The 22,838-nt window shown below is 44.4% G+C and overlaps 1 protein-coding gene across 1 annotated transcript in view; it reads left to right on the top strand.

Moving 5' to 3' along the window:
* Positions 1 to 22,838, top strand: part of TTC27 (tetratricopeptide repeat domain 27) — a 264,277-nt gene that overhangs the window by 150,821 nt on the left and 90,618 nt on the right. The window contains 1 exon segment of the mRNA XM_038747964.1: positions 2,763 to 2,876. Coding sequence (XP_038603892.1) covers positions 2,763 to 2,876 — 114 coding nt within the window.

Genomic DNA, 22,838 nt, shown 5'->3' with positions numbered 1-22,838 from the left:
AAGGGCATTTGTGAGGTGCTTACTATGTGAAAAGTATAACAGTGCTTTGCACATAGTAAGCGCTTAATAAAATGCCATTATCATCATCATCAAAGCACTGTTGTGAGCGGTGGGGAGGTTACAAGGTGACCAGGTTGTCCCACGTGGGGCTCACAGTCCTAATCCCCATTTTACAGATGAGGCTCAGAGAAGGACTTGCCCAAGGTCACACAGCAGACGTCTGGTGGGGCCGGGATTCGAACCCATGACCTCTGACTCCAAAGCCCGTGCTCTTTCCACTAAGCCACGCTGCTTCTCCAGCATTTCTACCGGGAAACAAATGGGAAGCTGTGTTCTTGCAGCTCCTATGACTGACCCCACTTCTCCAATGTCCCCGACGCTCATTAAACTTAGACACTCAACGAAAGAGCTCGATGAATGCGGCCATTTGTCGGACTTGGTAACAGCGGGCTATAGCGATAGTGATGGCCTAAGTGACTGTAGGAGAAGAGACTGAGACATTTTTCCTGTGTTTCAACAAGGATGTGAAACAATACAGCAATTCTGCTCAGTAAATCTTCAGGGTAAAATTTCTTCATTTAGTTAGCAGCCTGGGTTATAGAAATCTTGCTTGAGTAATTTTTGGCATTCTAAACATCAGTTGTCTCCATTCTAATTGTGCTTGTTGTATTTGAACAGATCATGGCTCACTAAAGGGTTTCCGGCGTTTGGTAATTTAAGAAACAACACATAAAACTTTTCAAATACTAGGGAGGCGGCAGACAGGTGCAACTTCGTAGTCTTTGATGCTGTCTTTCGCGATTGGTTGGTAATTGGAAACTATTTGTGAGCGATGTCTGATGAAATACTATCAGTCAACCAGTGGCATTTATTGAGCACTTACTACATGCAGAGCACTGTCCTAAGCACTTGGGAGAGTATAGTAGAATTATTAGTGCAATAGAGTTGTAGTTTTCCCCTAGTCCCCTTCCTCAATCAATCAATCAATCATATTTATTGAGCGCTTACTGTGTGCAGAGCACTGGACTAAGCACTTGGGAAGTACAAGTTGGCAACATATAGAGACAGTCCCTACCCAACAGTGGGCTCACAGTCTAAAAGGGGGGCGACAGACAACAAAACCAAACATACTAACAAAATAAAATAAATAGAATAGGTATGTACAAGTAAAATAAATAAATAAATAGAGTAATAAATATGTACAGACATATATACATTTGTACAGGTGCTGTGGGGAAGGGAAGGAGGTAAGATGGGGGGATGGAGAGGGGGACGAGGGGGAAAGGAAGGAAGGGGCTCAGTCTGGGAAGGCCTCCTGGAGGAGGTGAGCTCTCAGTAGGGCCTTGAAGGGAGGCCATAGCCCACCAAGAAATGGCAGAGAAGCAGGAAAAGGCCTAACTCTAGGAGGGGGAGTCTAACGAAATAGTAACTTTTGAAGTTATCATTCTTTCTTAAGTATTCATGCCTCGGGGAACATATGTGGGAACACATAAATTCTGAATCCCAACTTTATGTTTGGCATGTCTTTCGTTCCTCATGAGAACTAAGTTAGGAACTGAGAGGTCCTCTCCATGAGCTCCGTCAGTGGTTCCCAAGAGAGGCCCCCCAGTAGGACCTCATGTTCTCCTCGTGCCTCCAGCAGCAGTGATTTAAGGGCAAGACATGCTACTTATATGTTTGTACATATTTATTACTCTATTTATTTTACTTGTACATATCTATTCTATTTATTTTATTTTGTTACTATGTTTGGTTTTGTTCTCTGTCTCCCCCTTTTAGACTGTGAGCCCACTGCTGGGTAGGGACTGTCTCTATATGTTGCCAACTTGTACTTCCCAAGCGCTTAGTACAGTGCTCTGCACACAGTAAGCGCTCAATAAATACGATTGATGATGATGATGATGCCTCTGAGCGGCTGCCCCTTTAAATCACTGCTGCACAGCACCTGTATATATGTATATATGTCTGTACATATTTATTACTCTATTTATTCTACTTGTACATATCTCTTCTATTTATTTTATTTTGTTAGTATGTTTGGTTTTGTTCTCTGTCTCCCCCTTTTAGACTGTGAGCCCACTGTTGGGTAGGGACTGTCTCTATATGTTGCCAACTTGTACTTGCCAAGCGCTTAGTACAGTGCTCTGTACACAGTAAGCGCTCAATAAATACGATCGATCGATTGATTTAGAACCCCAGAATCTCCCCTACGACTTTCCCACAAGAGTTTTAAGGGGCTGCAAGCCAGAGGTGCTCAGTGTACAAACCCCCTTCTCCCCCCTGCCCCACAACTTTAAATCATGGCCCTCCTGGATGGCAGCTCCTGACTAAGGAGGTGGCATATGTTGCCAACTTGTACTTCCCAAGCGCTTAGTACAGTGCTCTGCACACAGTAAGCGCTCAATAAATACGATTGAATGAATGAATGAATAAATAAAGCCTCTTTTTGAGGCTGCAGTCTACCTGTTCTTAATAATAATGATGAGAATAACTATTATTCTCATACTTTGAACCAAGTATAATGATGAGACTAACTATTGTTCTCTTACTTACTTTGAACCAAGCACTGTTCTAAAAAGTGAAGGCTAAGAAAAAACCTAAGATGTTTCAGCGTAGAACAAAGAATTCACTGTTTAATATGAGAGCAAGTTGAAATGGGATTGAGGTATTGGAGGAAACCTTTAGCGGGATGTGGATGACGTTAATAATGGCAGCAGCATCACCCGATTGCTTTATTTCTTTATTGTGTGTTTTCTTTCCAGTGTTTACTTTCACAACCGAAGTTCTGGGCCATTCAAACCACAGCCTTGTTCCTCCGAACCAAAGTGGAGAGGGGAAGCACCCGCCGAGTAGAGCGAGCAATGATGCAGACCCAGGTGGGAATTACCAAAACAGTTTTGCTCCTATTCCTTCCCTTGCCTCCTTTACCTGCCCCCAACATTGACTTCATCTCGTAAAAGTGTGTTTGTTTAAATCATCCTAATGCCCAGAGGCAGTTCAGTCAGCTTTCAAAAGTGACCTTTGGAAAGGATAAGGATGGCTCTGGTGTAAAAATTTGTGTAATTTGGGGGTAGTTCTTGGATTTTATTTTGATTTAAATTTTAAATTTCAAAATTTGGAGAAACTTTTTTCACCTTTGTCTCCTCGGTAATAACTCTTTATTTGTGTTGGCGAACACCAGGGTCAGTCCAAGTCAATATTAGGATATTGTTTTATTGTCAAGGGAGGCATTGGAAGCAGCGTGGCTCAGTGGAAAGAGCCCGGGCTTTGGAGTCAGAGGTCATGGGTTCAAATCCCGGCTCCCCTAATTGTCAGCTGTGTGACTTTGGGCAAGTCACTTAACTTCTCTGCGCCTCAGTTCCCTCATCTGTAAAATGGGGATGAAGACAGTGAGCCCCCCCGTGGGACAACCTGATCGCCTTGTATTCCCCCCAGCGCCTAGAACAGTGCTTTGCACATAGTAAGCGCTTAACAAATACCATTATTATTATTATTTGATTTGGAAGAAAATAATGACATTTGTACGCAAGACATAAACAGAATTTCATTCATTCATTCAGTCGTATTTATTGAGCGCTTACTGTATGCAGAGCACTGTACTAAGCGCTTGGGAGGTACAAATTGGCAACATAACCAATTAACCAACGGTACCAGTTCTAACAATAAAATTCTGATTTTTTTTCCCAAGTGGGGAAAATCTCCAGAAAAAGTATTTACGATGAATTTAAAAACGAGCATACTTTTCAGCTGTCACATTCCAAAACTATGCCCATTCTGTTGAGAGTGGAGATGCTGAGAGTTCATTACGCAAATGAACTAAATCTCCTTAAATTGGCCAGGCAGAAGTATAAGGATTCATAAACTGGCTCAATTGCATTTTGGCACTGAGAATGTAAGAAAAATGTAAATACATTTCAAAATAATTTTTTTCAGATTTTGGGGGGGGGGGGGGGGCAAAATTGTGGGTTAGTAAATGGGTTAAAGATGGTAAAGCCCCAAAATACCAGTCCACATTCCTGAGGAAGAGCTTATTAGCTGAGAATATCAAGCACGTTAAGTAGTTATAGAACTAGAAGTCACCATCCATGTATCAGTGTGATGTTTCAGATGGGATGTTTCAGATGGTCTTATTTTAATATATATATATTTTTTTAAATTTAGAGGCCTGTATTTTTGTTTCCTCTTGGTGATTCATGCCCTTTGATTTATAGAGGGGATTACTTCTGCTCTATTTTGAATGCAGACTTGAAAGCCTTTTCAGAGTTGAAGAATATGACATTAGGACTGTGCATACTTAAGGATCTTGGTATGCAACAATTCCTGGCACTCCTCAGTATATGATGGAATTAGTCTTCCCTGGTTTTAGTCAGGATTAAAATCTTTGCGTAAAATGAAAGGATGTTGGAGCTGGTTTTGTACCCAGGGACTCCAGAATTTGAGAGGCTGCTTTTAGGAGGAGAGAGGTTACCATAAGAAAGCCTGAAACCCCAAAGTAGCTTTTTGCTGTGGCATATCCCACCATGGCCAGCAAAATCCTCCCCTCTGGTTTCCTTCTAATTGGAGGGATTGCTCTTTCTGTAGGTGAATTTTTGGTCATGTTTGCTCTATGGGTAAATTAAATTTTTAGTCCTCTTCGAAGATCTTAAGCCTTAAGGGTCGAGTGCTTTCAATACTCTATAAAACAGCTCTAGTACTACCAGGTTGGGCAGCAAAATCTGTTGAAGAGAAGAATGGAGGCCTATATATGCAGATGGAGAACCATTCCAAGTGCAGCGGCAAACTGAAATTGAAGATGTCTGACAAAAAAAAAGAACATTTGGAGATGTGGAGCTGGTGTGAAAATTCAGAAGAAGCATCCGTGTCGTATGTGAAAGTGGTTGGGGGAGATTTAGTTTAATATCTTTGATTCATATTGGCCTGGTCAGTGTTTAGCATTTTGGCATAGTGGATAGAGCACAGGCCTGAGAGTCAAAAGGACCTGGGTTCTAATCCCATCTCCACTACTTGTCTGTTGTGTGACCTTGGGCAAGTCACTTCACTTCTCTGTGCCTCAGTGACCTCATCTGGGAAATGGGGATCAAGACCGTGAGCCCCACAAGTCACTTCTCTCTGCTTCAGTTACCTCTTCTGTAAAATGGGGATTAATTGTGAGCCCCCCATGAGACAAGGACTGCATCCAACCTGATGACCTTGTGTCTACCCCAGTGCTTAGAAGAGTGCTTGACACACAGTAAACGCTTAACAAATACCACCATCATTATCATCACCATGAGGTAGTTTGCCATTAGGAACTGATGCTATTTTATTCAGCCCCGCTTGAAGATGTAGCAGTAGTCATAAAAACTGGTGTCTGAATGTAGCAGCAAATTCCTGGAGATATTCAACCGGGAAGTACTGGACGTCAATGACCGCTGAAAGTACGCTCCTACAAAATGTGAAAATAATACAAACTCATTTGCTAGACCTAAGTAATGCCATGGACGGATAATAAACTTGAAATACACTGAGGTTATGCACCAACTTGCCCTTGGGAAATGGTATACACAGGCCAAGAAAGCTGAAAGCTGTCAATGAATTCTCCTGCTGAATTAGTGCACTGTCTCATGCCCGAACACAGAGGTAGAAAATCAAATCAAGAAGGTCACCATCTTCCTTGAGAGGCCAGATAACAATAGCGTTTGGGAGAAACAGTAGAATTAGAAGACCTTCCCTAAAAGATCAATTGAGTATGGGAAACAGAAACAAAATTATTTCCAGATGGGAAGTTAGAAGAGAATGTAAAGATGGATATAGAGACATCAAGAGTAGAGTCATTAAATTGATACGTGAAGCAGCGTGGCTCAGTGGAAAGAGCCCGGGCTTTGGAGTTAGAGGTCGTGGGTTTAAATCCCGGCTCTGCCAATTGTCAGCTGTGTAACTTTGGGCAAGTCACTTCACTTCTCTGGGCCTCAGTTCCCTCATCTGTAAAATGGGGATTAAGACTGTGAGCCCGACGCGGGACAACCTGATCACCCTGTATCCCCCCAGCGCTTAGAACAGTGCTTTGCACATAGTAAGCGCTTAACAAATACCATCATTATTACTACGGCAATAGTGATTACCATATTAGGTAATTACCTAATTAATTAGGTAGCGTAGCGTGAAGGGCTGAGAAGAAATATTAATCAAGGACAGCCTCCTGGAGGAGGTGGGACTTCAGGGGGGCTTTAAAAATGGAAGAGAGCTGTGGTCTGTGACACTATGAAGGGACAGGGAGCTCCAGGAAAAAGGAAACGTGTGAGCATGGGATGAGAGGTGAGATAGATGAGAACGAGGTACTGTGAGAAGCTTAAGACGGTAGGAATAATAATAATAATAATAATGATGGTATTAAGCACTTACTATGTGCAAAGCACTGTCCTAAGCGCTGGGGGAATCAAGTTGGTACCATCATGTTTCTCAGCAAACATGGTGGTATCCAATCCTTCCCATGATTCTGATGCTTGTCCTTTCAAAGACAACATCCAGCTTCTTGAACAGTTTCATCAGTGCCCTACTGAGAGCTCACCTCCTCCAGGAGGCCTTCCCAGACTGAGCCCCTTCCTTCCTCTCCCCCTCGTCCCCCTCTCTATCCCCCCCGTCTTACCTCCTTCCCTTCCCCACAGCACCTGTATATATGTATATATGTTTGTACATATTTATTACTCTATTTATCTTGTACATATCTATTCTATTTATTTTATTTTGTTAGTGTGTTTGGTTTTGTTCTCTGTCTCCCCCTTCTAGACTGTGAGCCCACTGTTGGGGAGGGACTTTATATGTTGCCAACTTGTACTTCCCAAGCACTTAGTACAGTGCTCTGCACACAGTAAGCGCTCAATAAATACGATTGATTGATTGATCAGTGCCCAGGAAGAACTGGCAACCTACACATCGAATTCTAAGAGTAAGCAGTTTCATCAATCAATGTCGTATTTATTGAGCGCTTACCATGTGTCGAGCACCGTACTAAACGCTCAGGGGAGTACAGTGTAACAGAGTTGGTAGACACGTTCCCTGCCCACAACCATCAGTCTTGAGATGAAGCTGCATCAAGGTGGTATGTGGTCCAGAATGGGGACACCTCTGAAAAAAAGCTCTGTTTATTTTTGAGACCTAAAATTTGGCCCAAAAAATCAGCTTATGCTAAACCAGCTTTGATTAACATATTACAAAGAAACCTTGAGGCGCAAATGGGCTGACATACCCCTTCGACCTGCATTGAAGCAATACAACATGCAAAGTGAAAACTGAAGTTGTTACATTTTGATTAGTGTAGCAAATGCAGTAAAATGCCCATTTATTCAGTGCTCTGCACACAGTAAGTGCTCAATAAATACGATTGATTGATTATTCTGATGACTTGACACCCGTCCACATGTTTTGTTTTGTTGTCTGTCTCCCCCTTCTAGACTGTGAGCCCGTTGTTGGGTAGGGACCATCTCTATATGTTGCCAACTTGGACTTCCCAAGTGCTTAGTCCAGTGCTCTGCACACAGTAAGCGCTCAATAAATACGATTGAATAAATACGATTGAATGAATTTATTTTCTCAGCCCATATTTTACTATTATGTGTGTACTGAAGTTAGGTCTTCATCACTGTCATCAGCATTTATTGAGCAGGGCCCCTATGGTGTACAGGGCTTTGTTCTAAGTGCTTGGAAAACATAAACTAGCAGTAAAAGATGTGGTCCCTGCCCTCAAGGAGCGTAAAATCAAATAATGACGTAACAGCAATTGCCGCTGATTTTGTTTAATTCTGGCATTTCTCAGTGCTTGGACAAGGTCTAGCCTTAGGTATGTTCAGCTATTGAGTTTGGCCTGATCTCATACTATAACAGAATGTAGGCCAGATCTGTGGAGGGAAAGAAAATAAACCTTCTGATTTTAAATTCTGCCTTTAATTTAGGTAAATATCCATTGAATGGAATTGGAACCGACTCACGGTTAATCCCCGTCATCACCTTATCACTAAAACACAGATCGAGCTCCCATCTACGTGTTGGATCATTTAAGGGCCCAGTTAGATGATTGGGGAGGGATAAGAATGAGAGCAGCCAAAGCAGCACGGCCTAGCACATAGAGCACAGGCTTGGGGGTCAGAAGGACAAGGGTTCTAATTCTGGCTCCTCCACATATCTGTTTTGTGTCCTTGGGCAAGTCACTCCACCTCTCTCTGCCTCAGTTACCTCATCTGTGAAATGGGGATGGAGACTGAGCGCCCCACATGGGACAGGGACTGAGTCCAACCCGATTTGCCTGAATCCACTCTAGCGTTTAGTATAGTGCCTGGCACATAGTAAGCACTTAAATATCATTATTGGTATTATTATTATTATTGGGGGGAGAGAAAAAAGTTATTATAACCAGGGAGAGACTGCCCCATCTCCCTCATTCCACTTCCATTCAACTCTTTGAGTCGGTTGTATATGGCTGCTGCCTCAATTTCTTTTTTCCAACTCCGTCCTTGACGATCTATGATCTGGTTTCTGCCCCTTCACTCCAGTGAGATTGCTTTCTCGAAGCTTCCTAATGACCTCCCTCTTGACAAATTTTAGACTGTGAGCCCACTGTTGGGTAGGGACTGTCTCTGTATGTTGCCAGTTTGTACTTCCCAAGCGCTTAGTACAGTGCTCTGCACATAGTAAGCGCTCAATAAATACGATTGATGATGATGACAAATCAAGTGGACTCTGGTCCTGGTCATTCTTGATTGGAAACACTATCTAACCTTTATTTTTCTGACTCAAGTTCTCTCCCGATTCTCCTCCCACCCCTCTGCCCCCTCTTCTCAGTCTCTTTCACTAGCTCTTCCTTTCATTTCCACCCCTTAGCTGTAGATGCCCCTCAAGGTCCCTTTCTCTTCTCAGCGTACACTCACTCTCTTGGAGAACTCATCCGTTCCCTCAGCTCCAACTCCCACCTCCCTGCAGATGATTCCCAAATCTTCCTCACTCACCCTGACGTCTTAATGCAACCCCATTTTTCCTCTTCCCCTGGAATAAATACGATTGATTGATTGATCGATTGGAACAAATCTACCTGTCCCACTGTCACCTCAAGCTCAGTGTATCCAAAATGAAACCCCTCACCTTCCTTCCCACATCCTTTCCTGCTCCTAACTTCCACAGCATAGTTGACAGCGGCACCATCCTCCCCGTCTCTGAGGTCCACAAGCATGGCAACCCGCCCTCTCCTTCAACACCTTTCACCAGGCTGTCTCCAAATCCCGTCGGTTCTTCCTCTATTTCCAGGATCTGCTTTTTCCTCTCTGTCCACATGGCCACCATACTTTTCTAGGCACTTGCCAAATCTTGGCTTTCCTAACACGTCGACCACCTTGCAGTCGACCCTGCCTCCGGTCTCTCCCCTCCCCAGTCCCTACGTTTCTGCCCAGAGCATTTTTCTAAAATGACATCCTCCCCGCATCAACTCGCTCGTAAAAAACATCTAATGGCTGCCCATTCCAGCTGAAACTCCCGACCTTTGGCTTTAAGGTACTTAATTAGCTCCCTCCTATCTTTCCACTCCTCTCATCATATCCCATCGCACACTTCATTTTTCTCAAGCTAACCTTTGGGCCTTCCCCTGCCGGCCTCTCATTCACATTCTCCCTCCTTCCGGGAACACCCTTCCCCTTCCCTTCCAGCACACCACTAACCTCTCCATCTTCAAAGTCCTTTGGTAATCACATCTCCAGGAGGCTTTTCCCGACTGATTTGCAGTCTCCTCTCTGGATATCCCCAACTGCCAGACCAGGACTTGGTTCCCTAAGCACTTGGCTATGCCACAGCCCCACTTTTAGCCTCCATCTACATATCCGATCGTGTCTGCCGGTTCTCTCCGACTCTCCCAGACCCTCGTTGCAGCGCACCGCACACTGTAGACACTCAGTCAACGCTGCCGGAGTGATATCCAGCTGCGGAGAACCCAAATATGCTGGCCTCTCCATTCATTCAATCGTATTTAAATAATGATGGCATTTGTTAAGGGCTTACTGTGTGCAAAGCGCTGGGGAGGATACAAGTTGATCAGGTTGTCCCACATAGGGCGCACAGTCGTCACCCCCATTTTACAGATGAGGGAACTGAGGGCCAGAGAAGTGAAACGACTTGCTCAAAGTCACACAGCTGACAACTGGCGGAGCCGGGATTTGAACCCATGACCTCTGACTCCCAACCCCGGTTTCCACTGAGCCACGCTGCTTCTCTATAATAATGGCATTTGTTAAGCGCTTACTATGTGCCAAGCACTGTTCTTAGGCGCTGGGGGGAGATACAAGGTAATCAGGTTGTCCCACGTGGGGCTCGCAATCTTAATCCCCATTTTCCAGATGAGGTAACTGAGGCTTGCCCAAAGTCACACAGCTGACAAGTGGCGGAGTTGGGATTAGAACACATGACCTACATATTGTACATATTTATTACTCTATTTGTTTTACTTGTACATGTCTATTCTATTTATTTTATTTTGTTAGTATGTTTGGTTTTGTTCTCTGTCTCCCCCTTTTAGACTGTGAGCCCACTGTTGGGTAGGGACTGTCTCTATGTGTTGCCAATTTGTACTTCCCAAGCGCTTAGTACAGTGCTCTGCACATAGTAAGCGCTCAATAAATACGATTGATGATGATGATGATGATGATGATACAAGGTAATCAGGTTGTCCCACATGGGGCTCACAATCTTAATCCCCATTTTCCAGATGAGGTAACTGAGGCTTGCCCAAAGTCACACAGCTGACAAGCGGCGGAGTTGGGATTAGAACACATGACCTCTGACTCTCAAGCCCGGGCTCTTTCCACTGAGCCATGTTGGTATTTTTTGAGTGCTTACCGTTTGCAGGGTGCTGTACTAAGCGTGTTGTACAATACAAAAGAGATGTTCCTTGCTCACAAGGAGCTACAGTCAGCCATTGTGGGGGTCTTCCTGTGGGGAGCTTGCTTAGGTAACCTCTTCCTGGCTGGGTGGTTTTTTAAAAGGCCAAGTCACTGCTGCCCCTGGGCTTGATTTATTTTCGAAGGCTACCGTGGCCGTTAAAGAATGTGCATGTTTCGCCTTGAATTATACTTCTCAGCCTCTTAATACTGACCCTAATTTTGCTTCTCGTGTCGTATATTCAGGTGATGCCACCGCTGATAGCAATAAAAAAAACAAACCAAAACACAAGAGACTGAGGCTAAACCCAGAATGTGTTTTGGATGGGAGCTCGTAGAGAAGAGAGTTAGATAAAATGTTATAGCCAGTTTTGAAAATCCTGCAGTTATTAGGAGTTTTAATATACTTGTGAATGTATATATGATGGCGTTTATTAAGCGCTTATTATGTGCAAAGCACTGTTCTAAGCACTGGGGAGGTTACAAGGTGATCAGGTTGTCCCACGTGGGGCTCACAGTCTTACAGATGAGGTAACTGAGGCACAGAGAAGTTAAGCGACTTGCCCAACGTCACACAGCTGGCAAGTGGCGGAGCCGGGATTTGAACCCATGACCTCTGACTCCAAAGCCCATGCTCTTTCCACTGAGCCATGCTGCTTCTGTAATAAGCTCATTGTGGTTAGGGAATGTATCTACCACTGCTGTTGCATTGTATTCTCCCATGTGCTCAGTACAGTGCTGTGCACACAGTAAGCACTCAATAAATACTGTTGCTTAATTGATGTTGATTATGTGTAGTAGATTCAGGAAAGTTGGGTGAGTTTTCCCATTATATTTGCTGGAAAGGAAATACTGTAACAGGTAGCTCCTGTGTAGCTTTTCAAATCAGCAGTGGTGACATGTCAGACTACTTTAAATTTAAGGGAAAATGAGCTTAAAAATCCTTACAAAGGAGCCCAGTAGAGAGCAAGCTTCCCAAACCTGGGTTATCCAAATGACTATATATCTGACCGATTACCTTGTTCAGGTATAAAAGAGGTTCTGTGCTTAGTACAGTGCTCTGTACACGGGTGCCCAAAAAGACTATGGATTAATTGATAACTGTGCAAAACTGTGTGCACATCTGTCCAGGTTTGCCACGGATGCATTGATATGCTTTTCTTCTTTCATTCTCTCGGATTTTGATCACACTGATAGTTCTAGATGCTTGTTGAGGTTTTGGTTCCCTGTCGATGGAGCGGGGAGGTGGAAGGATTTAAACAAAAGCTTTTATTGAGTCCAGAATAATGCTTCTATACATTAGAGTTGTTAGTATTACATTTAAGTCTTTTTCCCCAAATGGTCTTCATGGCACCTACATGCTCTCGGATTTTGATCACACTGATAGTTCTAGATGCTTGTTGAGGTTTTGGTTCCCTATGGATGGAGGTGGGGAAAGGATTTAAACAAAAGTTTTTATTGAGTCCAGAATAACGCTTCTATACATTAGAGTTGTTAGCATTACGTTTAAGTCTTTTTCCCCAAATGGTCTTCATGTCACCTACATTCTCTCGGATTTTGATCACACTGATAGTTCTAGATGCTTGTAGAGGTTTTGGTTCCCTATGGATAGAGCTGGGGGGAAAGGATTTAAACAAAAGCTTTTATTGAGTCCAGAATAATGCTTCTATACATTAGAGTTGTTAGCATTACGTTTAAGTCTTTTTCCCCAAATGGTCTTCATGTCACCTACATTCTCTCGGATTTTGATCACACTGATAGTTCTAGATGCTTGTTGAGGTTTTGGTTCCCTATAGATAGAGGTGGGGGGGAAAGGATTTAAACAAAAGCTTTTATTGAGTCCAGAATAATGCTTCTATACATTAGAGTTGTTAGCATTACGTTTAAGTCTTTTTCCCCAAATGGTCTTCATGGCACCTAGCACCCAAAGGCTGCTGAGCACATGTGCAGAATTACAGAAATGTCCAATTAAACTTTACAGACCCAACAGCAGTTCCCTGAAAAGGAGGAACGTTGGGAAGGGCATTGCCTAATGGGAAAACGCCAGACCAAATAAATAAATGCTGCAATAACCTCCAAAGGCTAATAAAGCTAGGGCTCCTTAAGGTAGGCCAGGAGGTGGAAGGAAAACATTTCTCCCTCCCGGGACCCGCCGAAGACTGGGACTTTTGTCAGAAGCCTGCTGCTGCCTGTTCTTAATTGGCTTGGCCAAGGGGCAGCCCGATGTCACAGGTGACTGTGGCCTGAACAGTGTACCGTTTTATAGATTCGCAAATTTGACAGGCTTTCCCCCGTGGGGCCTCCAGCCAGGGTTGACTGATTTCAGTCCAACCCCATTTAGACCCGGCTCCTACCTTTATCTAGCAGATACTGCCCCAGGCAGGAGAAGTTACTCTGTTGCCAATTTGTACTTCCCAAGCGCTTAGTACAGTGCTCTGCACATAGTAAGCGCTCAATAAATATGATTGGTGATGATGATGATGATGGAGGATGGTGCTGCAGATCATATTTAGGACCCTCGTTGTGGGCCCTCAAGAAGTTGGCCTCCTGCTACATGGGGTGCCGTAGAGACTCCTGATTTAATGGTCTGCCGGGAAGCTTTCTAACTTCTTTCGCTTTGGAAGCCTTGATTTTTCAATGAGCAATAATTGGTTTGAGAACTCTATTTATTTATTTTACTTGTACATTTCTATCCTATTTATTTTATTTTGTTGGTATGTTTGGTTCTGTTCTCTGTCTCCCCCTTTTAGACTGTGAGCCCACTGTTGGGTAGGGACTGTCTCTGTGTGTTGCCAATTTGTACTTCCCAAGCGCTTAGTACAGTGCTCTGCACATAGTAAGCGCTCAATAAATACGATTGATTGATTGATTGATTGATTAATATTAATAATAATAATTGTGGTACTTGTAAAGTGCTTACCGTGTGAGTTAGGTTGGACACCGTCTTCGCCCCAAATGGTGCTCACCCTCTTACTCCTTAATCTTAATAGAAATAATCTAGCTTTATGTCTATTTATTCTGATGACTTGACACCTGTCCACATGTTTTGTTTCGTTGTCCGTCTCCCCCTTCTAGACTGTGAGCCCGTTGTTGGGTAGGGACCGTCTCCATATGTTGCCAACTTGTACTTCCCAAGCGCTTAGTACAGTGCTCTGCACACAGTAAGTGCTCAATAAATACGATTGAATGAATGAATTAATGAATCCCCATTTTACAGTTGAGGTGACTGAGGCCCAGAGAAGTCATGTGATTTGCCCGAGGTCACACAGCAGACATGAGGCGGGCCGGGATTAAAACCCAGGGCCTTCTCCCAAGCCCGTGCTCTATCCACTAAGCCTCGCTGCTTCATTTCATCAATCGTATTTATTGAGCGCTTACTATGTGCAGAGCACTGTACTAAGCGCTTGACTAAGCGCTGTACTAAGCGCTTCATTTAGGTTACACTAGGCTTGACTCCCTACAAGGTTGATTCTGCAAAGCCCAGCTGTTGACATGCCCTTTCCTCACCCGATCAGTGCCTCTGTTCTCTGACCTTGAGCGGCAGTGCTTTTAGATTTCCTCGCTTGCTCTTCCTTTTTTTAAAATGGCATTTGTTAAGGTGCCAGGCACTGTACTAGGGACTTTAAACAACTCTAATGTATAGAAGCATTATTCTGGACTCAATAAAAGCTTTTGTTTAAATTCTTTTGCCCCCTAGTACAGTGCCTGTACTGTACTGGGCACTGGAGTAGATACAAGATCATTAGGCTGGACGTAGTCCTTGTCCTGATGGGGATCACGGCTATTTATTTTCCAGATGAGGGACCTGAGGCCCAGAGAAGTGAAGTCACTTGCCCAAGATCACACAGCTAACAAGCGGTGGAGCCAAGTTCGAACCTGGGTCCATTCAGTATCTGTTAGGCCTACATTGAGACTCCTCCTCTCAAGTTTATGTGATAGGGCGTGTAATCCTGAACTAATGGCAGTCTAACGATGATGACAGCGATAGCGGTTTTCAACCCTTAGATCTCCCTCACCTGCTTCTGGAAACAACATCTAAAGTCCGTTGTCCCTGTGCCTCAGTCTCCGTCCTTCCTTAGCGTTCAGGGGACATTCTGTCCTCATGATTTTTTTTTTCCTCCGTTTGAGCTTTTTTAGTATCTCGGTTACTGATCATTGCAGAAATAGCCATGTGACAAGAGCCTGGGCTTGGGAGCCAGAGGTCGTGGGTTTTAATTATTATTATTATCAATCCCGACTCCGCCACCTGTCTGCTGTGTGTCCTTGGGCAAGTCACTTAACTTCTCTGTACCTCAGTTTCCTCCTCTGTAAAATGGGAATGAAGACTGTGAGCCCCACATGGGACAACCTGATTACCTTGTATGTACTCCAGCGCTTTGAAAAGTGCTTGCCACATAGTAAACACTTAACAATTACTATAATTAGTATTGTTACTATTATTAGCTGTTGCTTTAATGGTTGCTTATTTATTTTATTTGTACATATTTATTCTATTTAGTTTATTTTGTTAATATGTTTTGTTTTGTTCTCTGTCTCCCCCTTCTAGACTGTGAGCCCACTGTTGGGTAGGGATCGTCTCTGTATTTTGCCAACTTGTACTTCCCAAGCGCTTAGTACAGTGCTCTGCACACAGTAAGCGCTCAATAAATACGATTGAATGAATGAATGAATGAAAGTCCGTCTGTTTTCCACCGTGGGAGATTTGGCCAGTGTACAACTTCCTCACAGTGCACAAAGGTGAAGATGACCGAGTCCCCTGTCCCATATAGGACTCACGGTCCAAGTAGGAGGGAGAATGAGTATTGCCTTCCCATTTGACAGATGGGGAAATTCAGGCAAAGTGAAGTGACTTGCCCAAGATCACACAGCAGGCCGACGAAAGGCCCGGGGTTAGAACCCAGGTCTTCCGATTCCCAGGTCAGGGCTCTTTCCACTAGGCCACACAGCTTCTTTGAGAAATACAGGGGCTACAGAATCAGTAGAGAGTGATGACGGGAGACAGAACAAAATAGGCATTATACCATCTGGAAGTTGGTTGCCTTGTTGCGGGGGTGGCTTCAAAAATTTCATTCATCCCGACTCCGCCAGTTGTCAGCTGTGTGACTTTGGGCAAGTCACTTCACTTCTCTGGGCCTCAGTTGCCTCATCTGTAAAATGGGGATTAAGACTGTGAACCCCAAGTGGGACAACCTGATCACCTTGTATCCTCCCCAGCGCTTAGAACAGTGCTTTGCAGGTAGTAAGCGCTTAACAAATGCCGTCATTATTATTAGTATTATCATTCAAATTTTCCTAGTCCTTTCCTAATTAAAGCGGTTTAACTGCTGATAAAAAAAATAGATCCGTGGTCAAAAATCCACAGATCTAGAGTTGCATTTTGTTCTTCATTTGCGATTTATGCTGTAACCTTTGTCGTCAAACCAGATTTTCACAGTCAACTGCCTCCGTTTACTGTTTATTGAGTTCCCGCATTACACCAGCAATATGTCAGTGTAGCACCAGGACGAAGGACATTATTAAGTTTCAGAGATTTAAGATAAGAAACTGCAAATAAAAATGGTTGGGAATAGTGCTTTCTCCTGTGCCCTTTTAGAGCAAGTCTCACCTTGCATTTGGGGCACATTGGCAAATTTGAAGAGAATAAGAAAGTTCCAATCGTTTTGCAAATTATCTCCACCTCTATTTCCATGCAAATGAATTGTTCTTTCAATTCATCTATAAGTTTATCCACATTATCCGCATTGTCTTTTTTACATTTAATTTTTTTGTAATAATAATAATGATGGTATTTGTTAAGCGCTTACTATGTGCCACACACTATTTTAAGCGCTGGGGTAGATACAAGGTAATCAGGTTGTCTCACATGGGGCTCACAGTCAAAATCCCCATTTTTCAGATGAGGTAACTGAGGCTCAGAGATGTAAAGTGGCTTGCCCAAGGTCACCCAGCGGACAAGTGGCGGAGCCAGGATTAGAACCCATGTCCTCTGACTCCCAAGCCCAGACTCTTTCCGCTAATCCATGCTGCACCTCCTAAAAAATATGAGGAAAAGATCTACTATTAATAATATTACTAATTGTAGTATTTGTTAAATGCATGCTACATGCCAAACACTGTACTAAGCACTGGAATGGATACCAGATAATCAGGTTTTTTTTCAATTTATTCAAGGAGAGCTGAATGGGAGAAAATGTTAAAGAGCCAACTTCAAGTCACTTTTGCTCCCTCTGTCCTTGGCATCCGCTTCTAATCCTGCCATTCCCATTTCTTTTCCCCAGAGCAGAAGCAGGAGAAGAGCTAAGGACTTTATATGCTACCGTTGAGGAAAACTATTTTAATTTCTGTTTTAAAGTGGGTTGTGCCTAGCCAAAGAAACCATATAAAGACGTGAACTGTTCTGAGTGAATCTTGGCATTAATCACGGGATAGAACGAGGAGAAGAGGCTATTACAGTCGGTCATTCAGGGGTACTTACTGAGCAATCACCATGTGCAGAGCACTGTACAAACAAGACTTATCAACCCAGCGGTTCTCAAAGAATGTCAAACTCTGCCAGCTTTTCCAAGCTCCTATTAAGACCAGGCAAGATTGAGCTCTGTTAGCCAGGTCTTGGCAGGTGTAGCTCGTCTAATGATCCCATTAAATGCTTCAGTTGAGGACTTTTTCAGTTGCCTTTAATAACAGCTGAAAGCTGTGGGCGGGGAACGGAGGGAGACCTAGAGCATAATACTCCGTCACATCCTTGCCCGGTGTGTGGCAAGAGGAAGTCTAACCATAGAAAAGACAGTGGTGATAAATCCAATTTTTTATGATTATGATATTTGTTCCGCATTTGCTACGTGCCAGGCCCAGTACTAAGCACTGGGGTAGATCATCATCATCAATTGTATTTATCGAGCGCTTACTGTGTGCAGAGCACTGTACTAAGCACTTGGGAAGGACAAGTTGGCAACATAGATACAAGCTAATCAGATCGAACACATTCCATGCCCCACGTGGGGCTCACAGTCCTAATCCCCATTTAAAGATGAGGTAACGGAGGCCCAGAAAAGTGAAGTGACTTGCCCAAGGTCACACAGCAGACAAGTGGCAGAGCTGGGATGAGAACCCAGGTCCTTCTGACCCCCCAGGCTCGCGCTCTGTCCACTAGGCCATGCGGCTTGCTGTGTTCATGTATTTCACTGAATAGCTTCAGGCAACAGCATCATCATCATCAATCGTATTTATTGAGCGCTTACTGTGTGCAGAGCACTGTACTAAGCGCTTGGGCAGTCCAAGTTGGCAACACATAGAGACGGTCCCTACCCAACAGTGGGCTCACAGTCTAAAAGGGGGAGACAGAGAACAAAACCAAACATACTAACAAAATAAAATGAATAGAATAGATATGTACAAGTAAAATAAATGAGTAATAAATATGTACAAACATATATACATAAATACAGGTCATTAGCTAAAGCCTGGCATTTCACTTACTGACAGGGGGCTAAATCTTAGATCAATACATCAATCAATGCAATTTATTGAGTGCTTATTGTGTACAGAGCGCTGTCCTTAGCATTTGGGAAAATGCAATATTCATTCATTCATTCAATCGTATTTATTGAGCGCTTACTGTGTGCAGAGCACTGTACTAAGCGCTTGGGAAGTACAAGTTGGCAACATATAGAGATGGTCCCTACCCAACATTGGGCTCACAGTCTAGAAGGGGGAGACAGAGAACAAAACAAAACATATTAACAAAATATAATAAATAGAATAGATATGTACAAGTAAAATAAATAGAGTAATAAATACGTACAAACATATATACATATATACAGGTGCTGTGGGGAAGGGAAGGAGGTAAGGTGGGGGGAATGGAGAGGGGGAGGAGGGGGAGAGGAAGGAAGGGGCTCAGTGTGGGAAGGCCTCCTGGAGGAGGTGAGCTCTCAGTAGGGCCTTGAAGGGAGGAAGAGAGCTAGCTTGGCGGAGGGGCAGAGGGAGGGCATTCCAGGCCCGGGGGATGACGTGGGCCGGGGGTCGACGGCGGGACAGGCGGGAATGAGGCCCGGGAGGAGATTAGCGGCAGAGGAGCGGAGGGTGCGGGCTGGGCTGGAGAAGGACAGAAGGGAGGTGAGATAGGAGGGGGCGAGGGGATGGACAGCCTCGGAGCCCAGGGTGAGGAGTTTTGGTTGGCAGTTATGATCCATGCCCACAGTAGAATAATAATAATAATGATGGCATTTGTTAAGCGCTTACTATGTGCAAAGCACTGTTCTCAGCACTGGGAGGATACAAGGTGGTCGGGTTGTCCCACGTGGGGCTCACAATCTTAATCCCCGTTTTACAGATGAGGTACCTGAGGCTCAGAGAAGGTAAGTGACTTGCCCAAGGTCACACGGCAGACATGTGGCGGAGCCGGGATTAGAATCCATGACCTCTGGCTTCACTATGAATGGGAAGAGTGGATGGGGTGGGGAGGGAGATGTATGTGTGTGTGTCTGTATGTGTGTGTGTGTCACTGTCTTAAGTGCAGGGCTTGGGTCAAGGAGGGCCCCTGCCCCCAGCCCTAAATCATATATATTAATATCTGTTTCCCCCTCTAGACTATAAGCTCTTTGTGGGCAGGGAATGTGTCTTCCAGCGGTTGCATTTTACCCTCCCAAGTACTTAGTACAGTGTTCTGCTCACATTAAGCACTCAATAAATGCCATTGATTGATGGAACGCACAGGTCAAAGTTAATAATAACCGTGATATTTGTTAAATGCTCACTATATTCCAGGCACTTTCCTAGGCACCGGGTACTGTGCCAAGCTCTGCAGAGCCAGTTCAAAACTGAGAGCCTTGATGAAATCCAAGAGTTTCTTGAGAGCTGTTCCCAATCCCTGCTATGTTGGTGGAGTCAAAGCCGGCTCTCTCTCTCTCTCTCTCTCTCTCTCTCTCTCTCTCTCTCTCTCTCTCTCTCTCTCTCTCTCTCTCTCTCTCTCTCTCTCTCTCTCTCTTTCTCTCTCTCTCTCTCTCTCTCTCTTTCTCTCTCAATCAATCAATCGTATTTATTGAGCGCTTACTGTGTGCAGAGCACTGTACTAAGTGCTTGGGAAGTCCAAGTTGGCAACATATAGAGACAGCCCCTACCCAATAGTGGGCTCACAGTCTAGAAGGGGGAGACAGAGAACAAAACCAAACATTCTAACAAAATAAAATAAATAGAATAGATATGTACAAGCAAAATAAATAAATAAATAAATAAATAAATAGAGTAATAAATATGTACAAACATATATACATATATACAGGTGCTGTGGGGAAGGGAAGGAGGTAAGATGGGGGATGGAGAGGGGGACGAGGGGGAGAGGAAGGAAGGGGCTCAGTCTGGGAAGGCCTCCTGGAGGAGGTGAGCTCTGAGTAGGGTCTTGAAGGGAGGAAGCGAGCTAGCTTGGCGGATGGGCAGAGGGATTGGGGGCATTCCGGGCCAGGGGGAGGACGTGGGCCGGGGGTCGATGGTAGGACAGGCGAGAGCGAGGTACGGTGAGGAGATTAGCGGTGGAGGAGCGGAGGGTGCGGGCTGGGCTGGAGAAGGAGAGAAGGGAGGTGAGGTAGGAGGGGGCGAGGGGATGGACAGCCTTATAGCCGAGGGTGAGGAGTTTCTTCCTGGGAGAGTTTCTCTCCTCCCCTCTCCCTCCCACCCAAGAATTGGGGATGACAAACACAGTAATTCACTGCAAATTCAAAATGCTCCACACCATCAGTCAACGGAATTTCCTGTGGGCATTCTGTTGGTAAATGTAAATGTCCTGTCTTATGCCGACAAGTCGTCTCTGACCCATAGCGACTCCATGGACACAGAACTCCCCACCTCCATCTCCAATCGTTCCGGTGGTGGATCCAGAGAGTTTTCTCGGTCAAAATGCAGAAGCGGTTGACCTCCTTCCGCACAGTAAATTTGAGGCCCCGCCTCGGCTCTCCCATGCCGCTGCTGCCCAGCACAGGGGAGTTTTGACTTGTAGCAGCTTGCCTGCCACTCACTAGCCGCTGCCCAAGCTAGGAATGGAATGGCTGTGCCTCTCTTCCTCCCATAGCCGAGATAGGTAGAGGACTGGAAACTCTGCAGCCGTGATCCTGAGAGGGGAAATGTAAATGTGCTCTAAGGAAAATATCATGTCAGTTGGGTTGGGCAAAGCTGCTCCTAAAGGCTTCCTCCCACGTCTAAATTCCCACCTTTGTATTTTTTTCCAGCACTTATTACAGTGCTTTGCACACAGTGAGCTAAATAAATATTATTACTACTACTGCCACTACTCCGCTGCAAAATGATCCACTTCCTGTATATATGTTTGTACATATTTATTACTCTATTTATCTTGTACATATCTATTCTATTTATTTTATTTTGTTAGTATGTTTGGTTTTGTCCTCTGTCTCCCCCTTCTAGACTGTGAGCCCACTGTTGGGTAGGGACTGTCTCTATGTGCGGCCGACTTGTACTTCCCAAGCGCTTAGTACAGTGCTCTGCTCACAGTAAGCGCTCAATAAATACGATTGAATGAATGAACAAGAAGCAGCATTGCCTACTTGATAGAGCAAGGGCTCGGGAGTCAAAGGGACCTGGGTTCTAATCCCAGCTCCTCTGTTTCTCTGCCTAATCAGGCATAGTCAAAATATGCCTGATTATGACTATGAATACATAGTCATAACTTACATAGTCAAAAAACAATGTATCGGTGTACCTGTACTAGTGATAAAGCATTATATATTTAACCGTTAAAAGTTAATTAAATATAATAATAATGATGGCATTTATTAAGCGCTTACTATGTGCAAAGCACTGTTCTAGGCGCTGGGGAGGTTACAAGGTGATCAGGTTGTCCCACGCGGGGCTCACAGTCTTCATCCCCATTTTACAGATGAGGGAACTGAGGCGCAGAGAAGTGAAGTGACTTGCCCAAAGTCACACAGCTGGCAACCGGCAGGGCCGGGATTTGAACCCATGACCTCCAACTCCAAAGCCCGGGCTCTTTTCACTGAGCCACGCTGCTTCCCAGCCCTCCTGGGGCCCAGAGCATGTACACAGCTAAACCAGAGTGCTCTAGGAAATACTGGGATTAAAATGCAGTAAGACTATCTTGGATGAATGTTAAAATAAGATATTACCAGAGTGCTATAGGAAATACTGGGATTAAAATGCAGTAAGACTATCTTGGATGCATGTTAAAATAAGATATTTGTAATAGGGGATGGCTGAATGTGGCCGTAAAGGGACCTGAGATAAGCTTTTATGCACCATAGCCCACGAAATAAGATTGCAAAAGCTTGAAGAATTAAAATTTAGTCAAAATGGTATGTTCTTAATTCAGAAATTGAAATGTAAAAATAGGCCCCAACGCAGCTAAAACCAACACTGGGCAGGAGACCAACTTTCATGTCGTTATTTTCCGATGAAATTTTCACCTAGCCCATCGGCAGTGCTGAACGATTGTCGTCTCAAATGAATAGAATAAATAGCACCAGATTTGATTGTAAGCAGTGTGGATAGACTGTGGGCCTGGGTGTCATAAGGTCATGGGTTCTGATCCCGGCTCTGCCACTCATCCGCTGTGTGACCTCGGGCAAGTCACTGCACTTCTCTGGGCCTCAGTTACCTCATCTGGAAAATAGGGATTGAGGCTGTGAGCCCCACATGGGGCACGGACTGGGTTCAACCTGATTTGCTTGTATCCACCCCGGCACTTAGTATAGTGCCTGGCGCATTGTAAACGCTTAACAAATACCACAATTATTATTATTACCCATTTGGCAGCCCAATTCGAAGCCAAGGGCAAACAGTGCAGACTGATCATCTTTATGATGATCGTTTGGGGGAAGCAGCATGGCTCCGTGGAAAGAGCCCGGGCTTTGGAGTCAGAGGTCATGGGTTCAAATTCCGACTCCGCCACTTGTCCGCTGTGTGACTTTGGGCAAGTCA

The sequence above is a fragment of the Tachyglossus aculeatus genome, chromosome 1 (genome assembly GCF_015852505.1).
Source record: "Tachyglossus aculeatus isolate mTacAcu1 chromosome 1, mTacAcu1.pri, whole genome shotgun sequence".
Lineage (NCBI taxonomy): Eukaryota > Metazoa > Chordata > Mammalia > Monotremata > Tachyglossidae > Tachyglossus > Tachyglossus aculeatus.
This window is presented reverse-complemented; position numbering and strand designations above follow the sequence as displayed.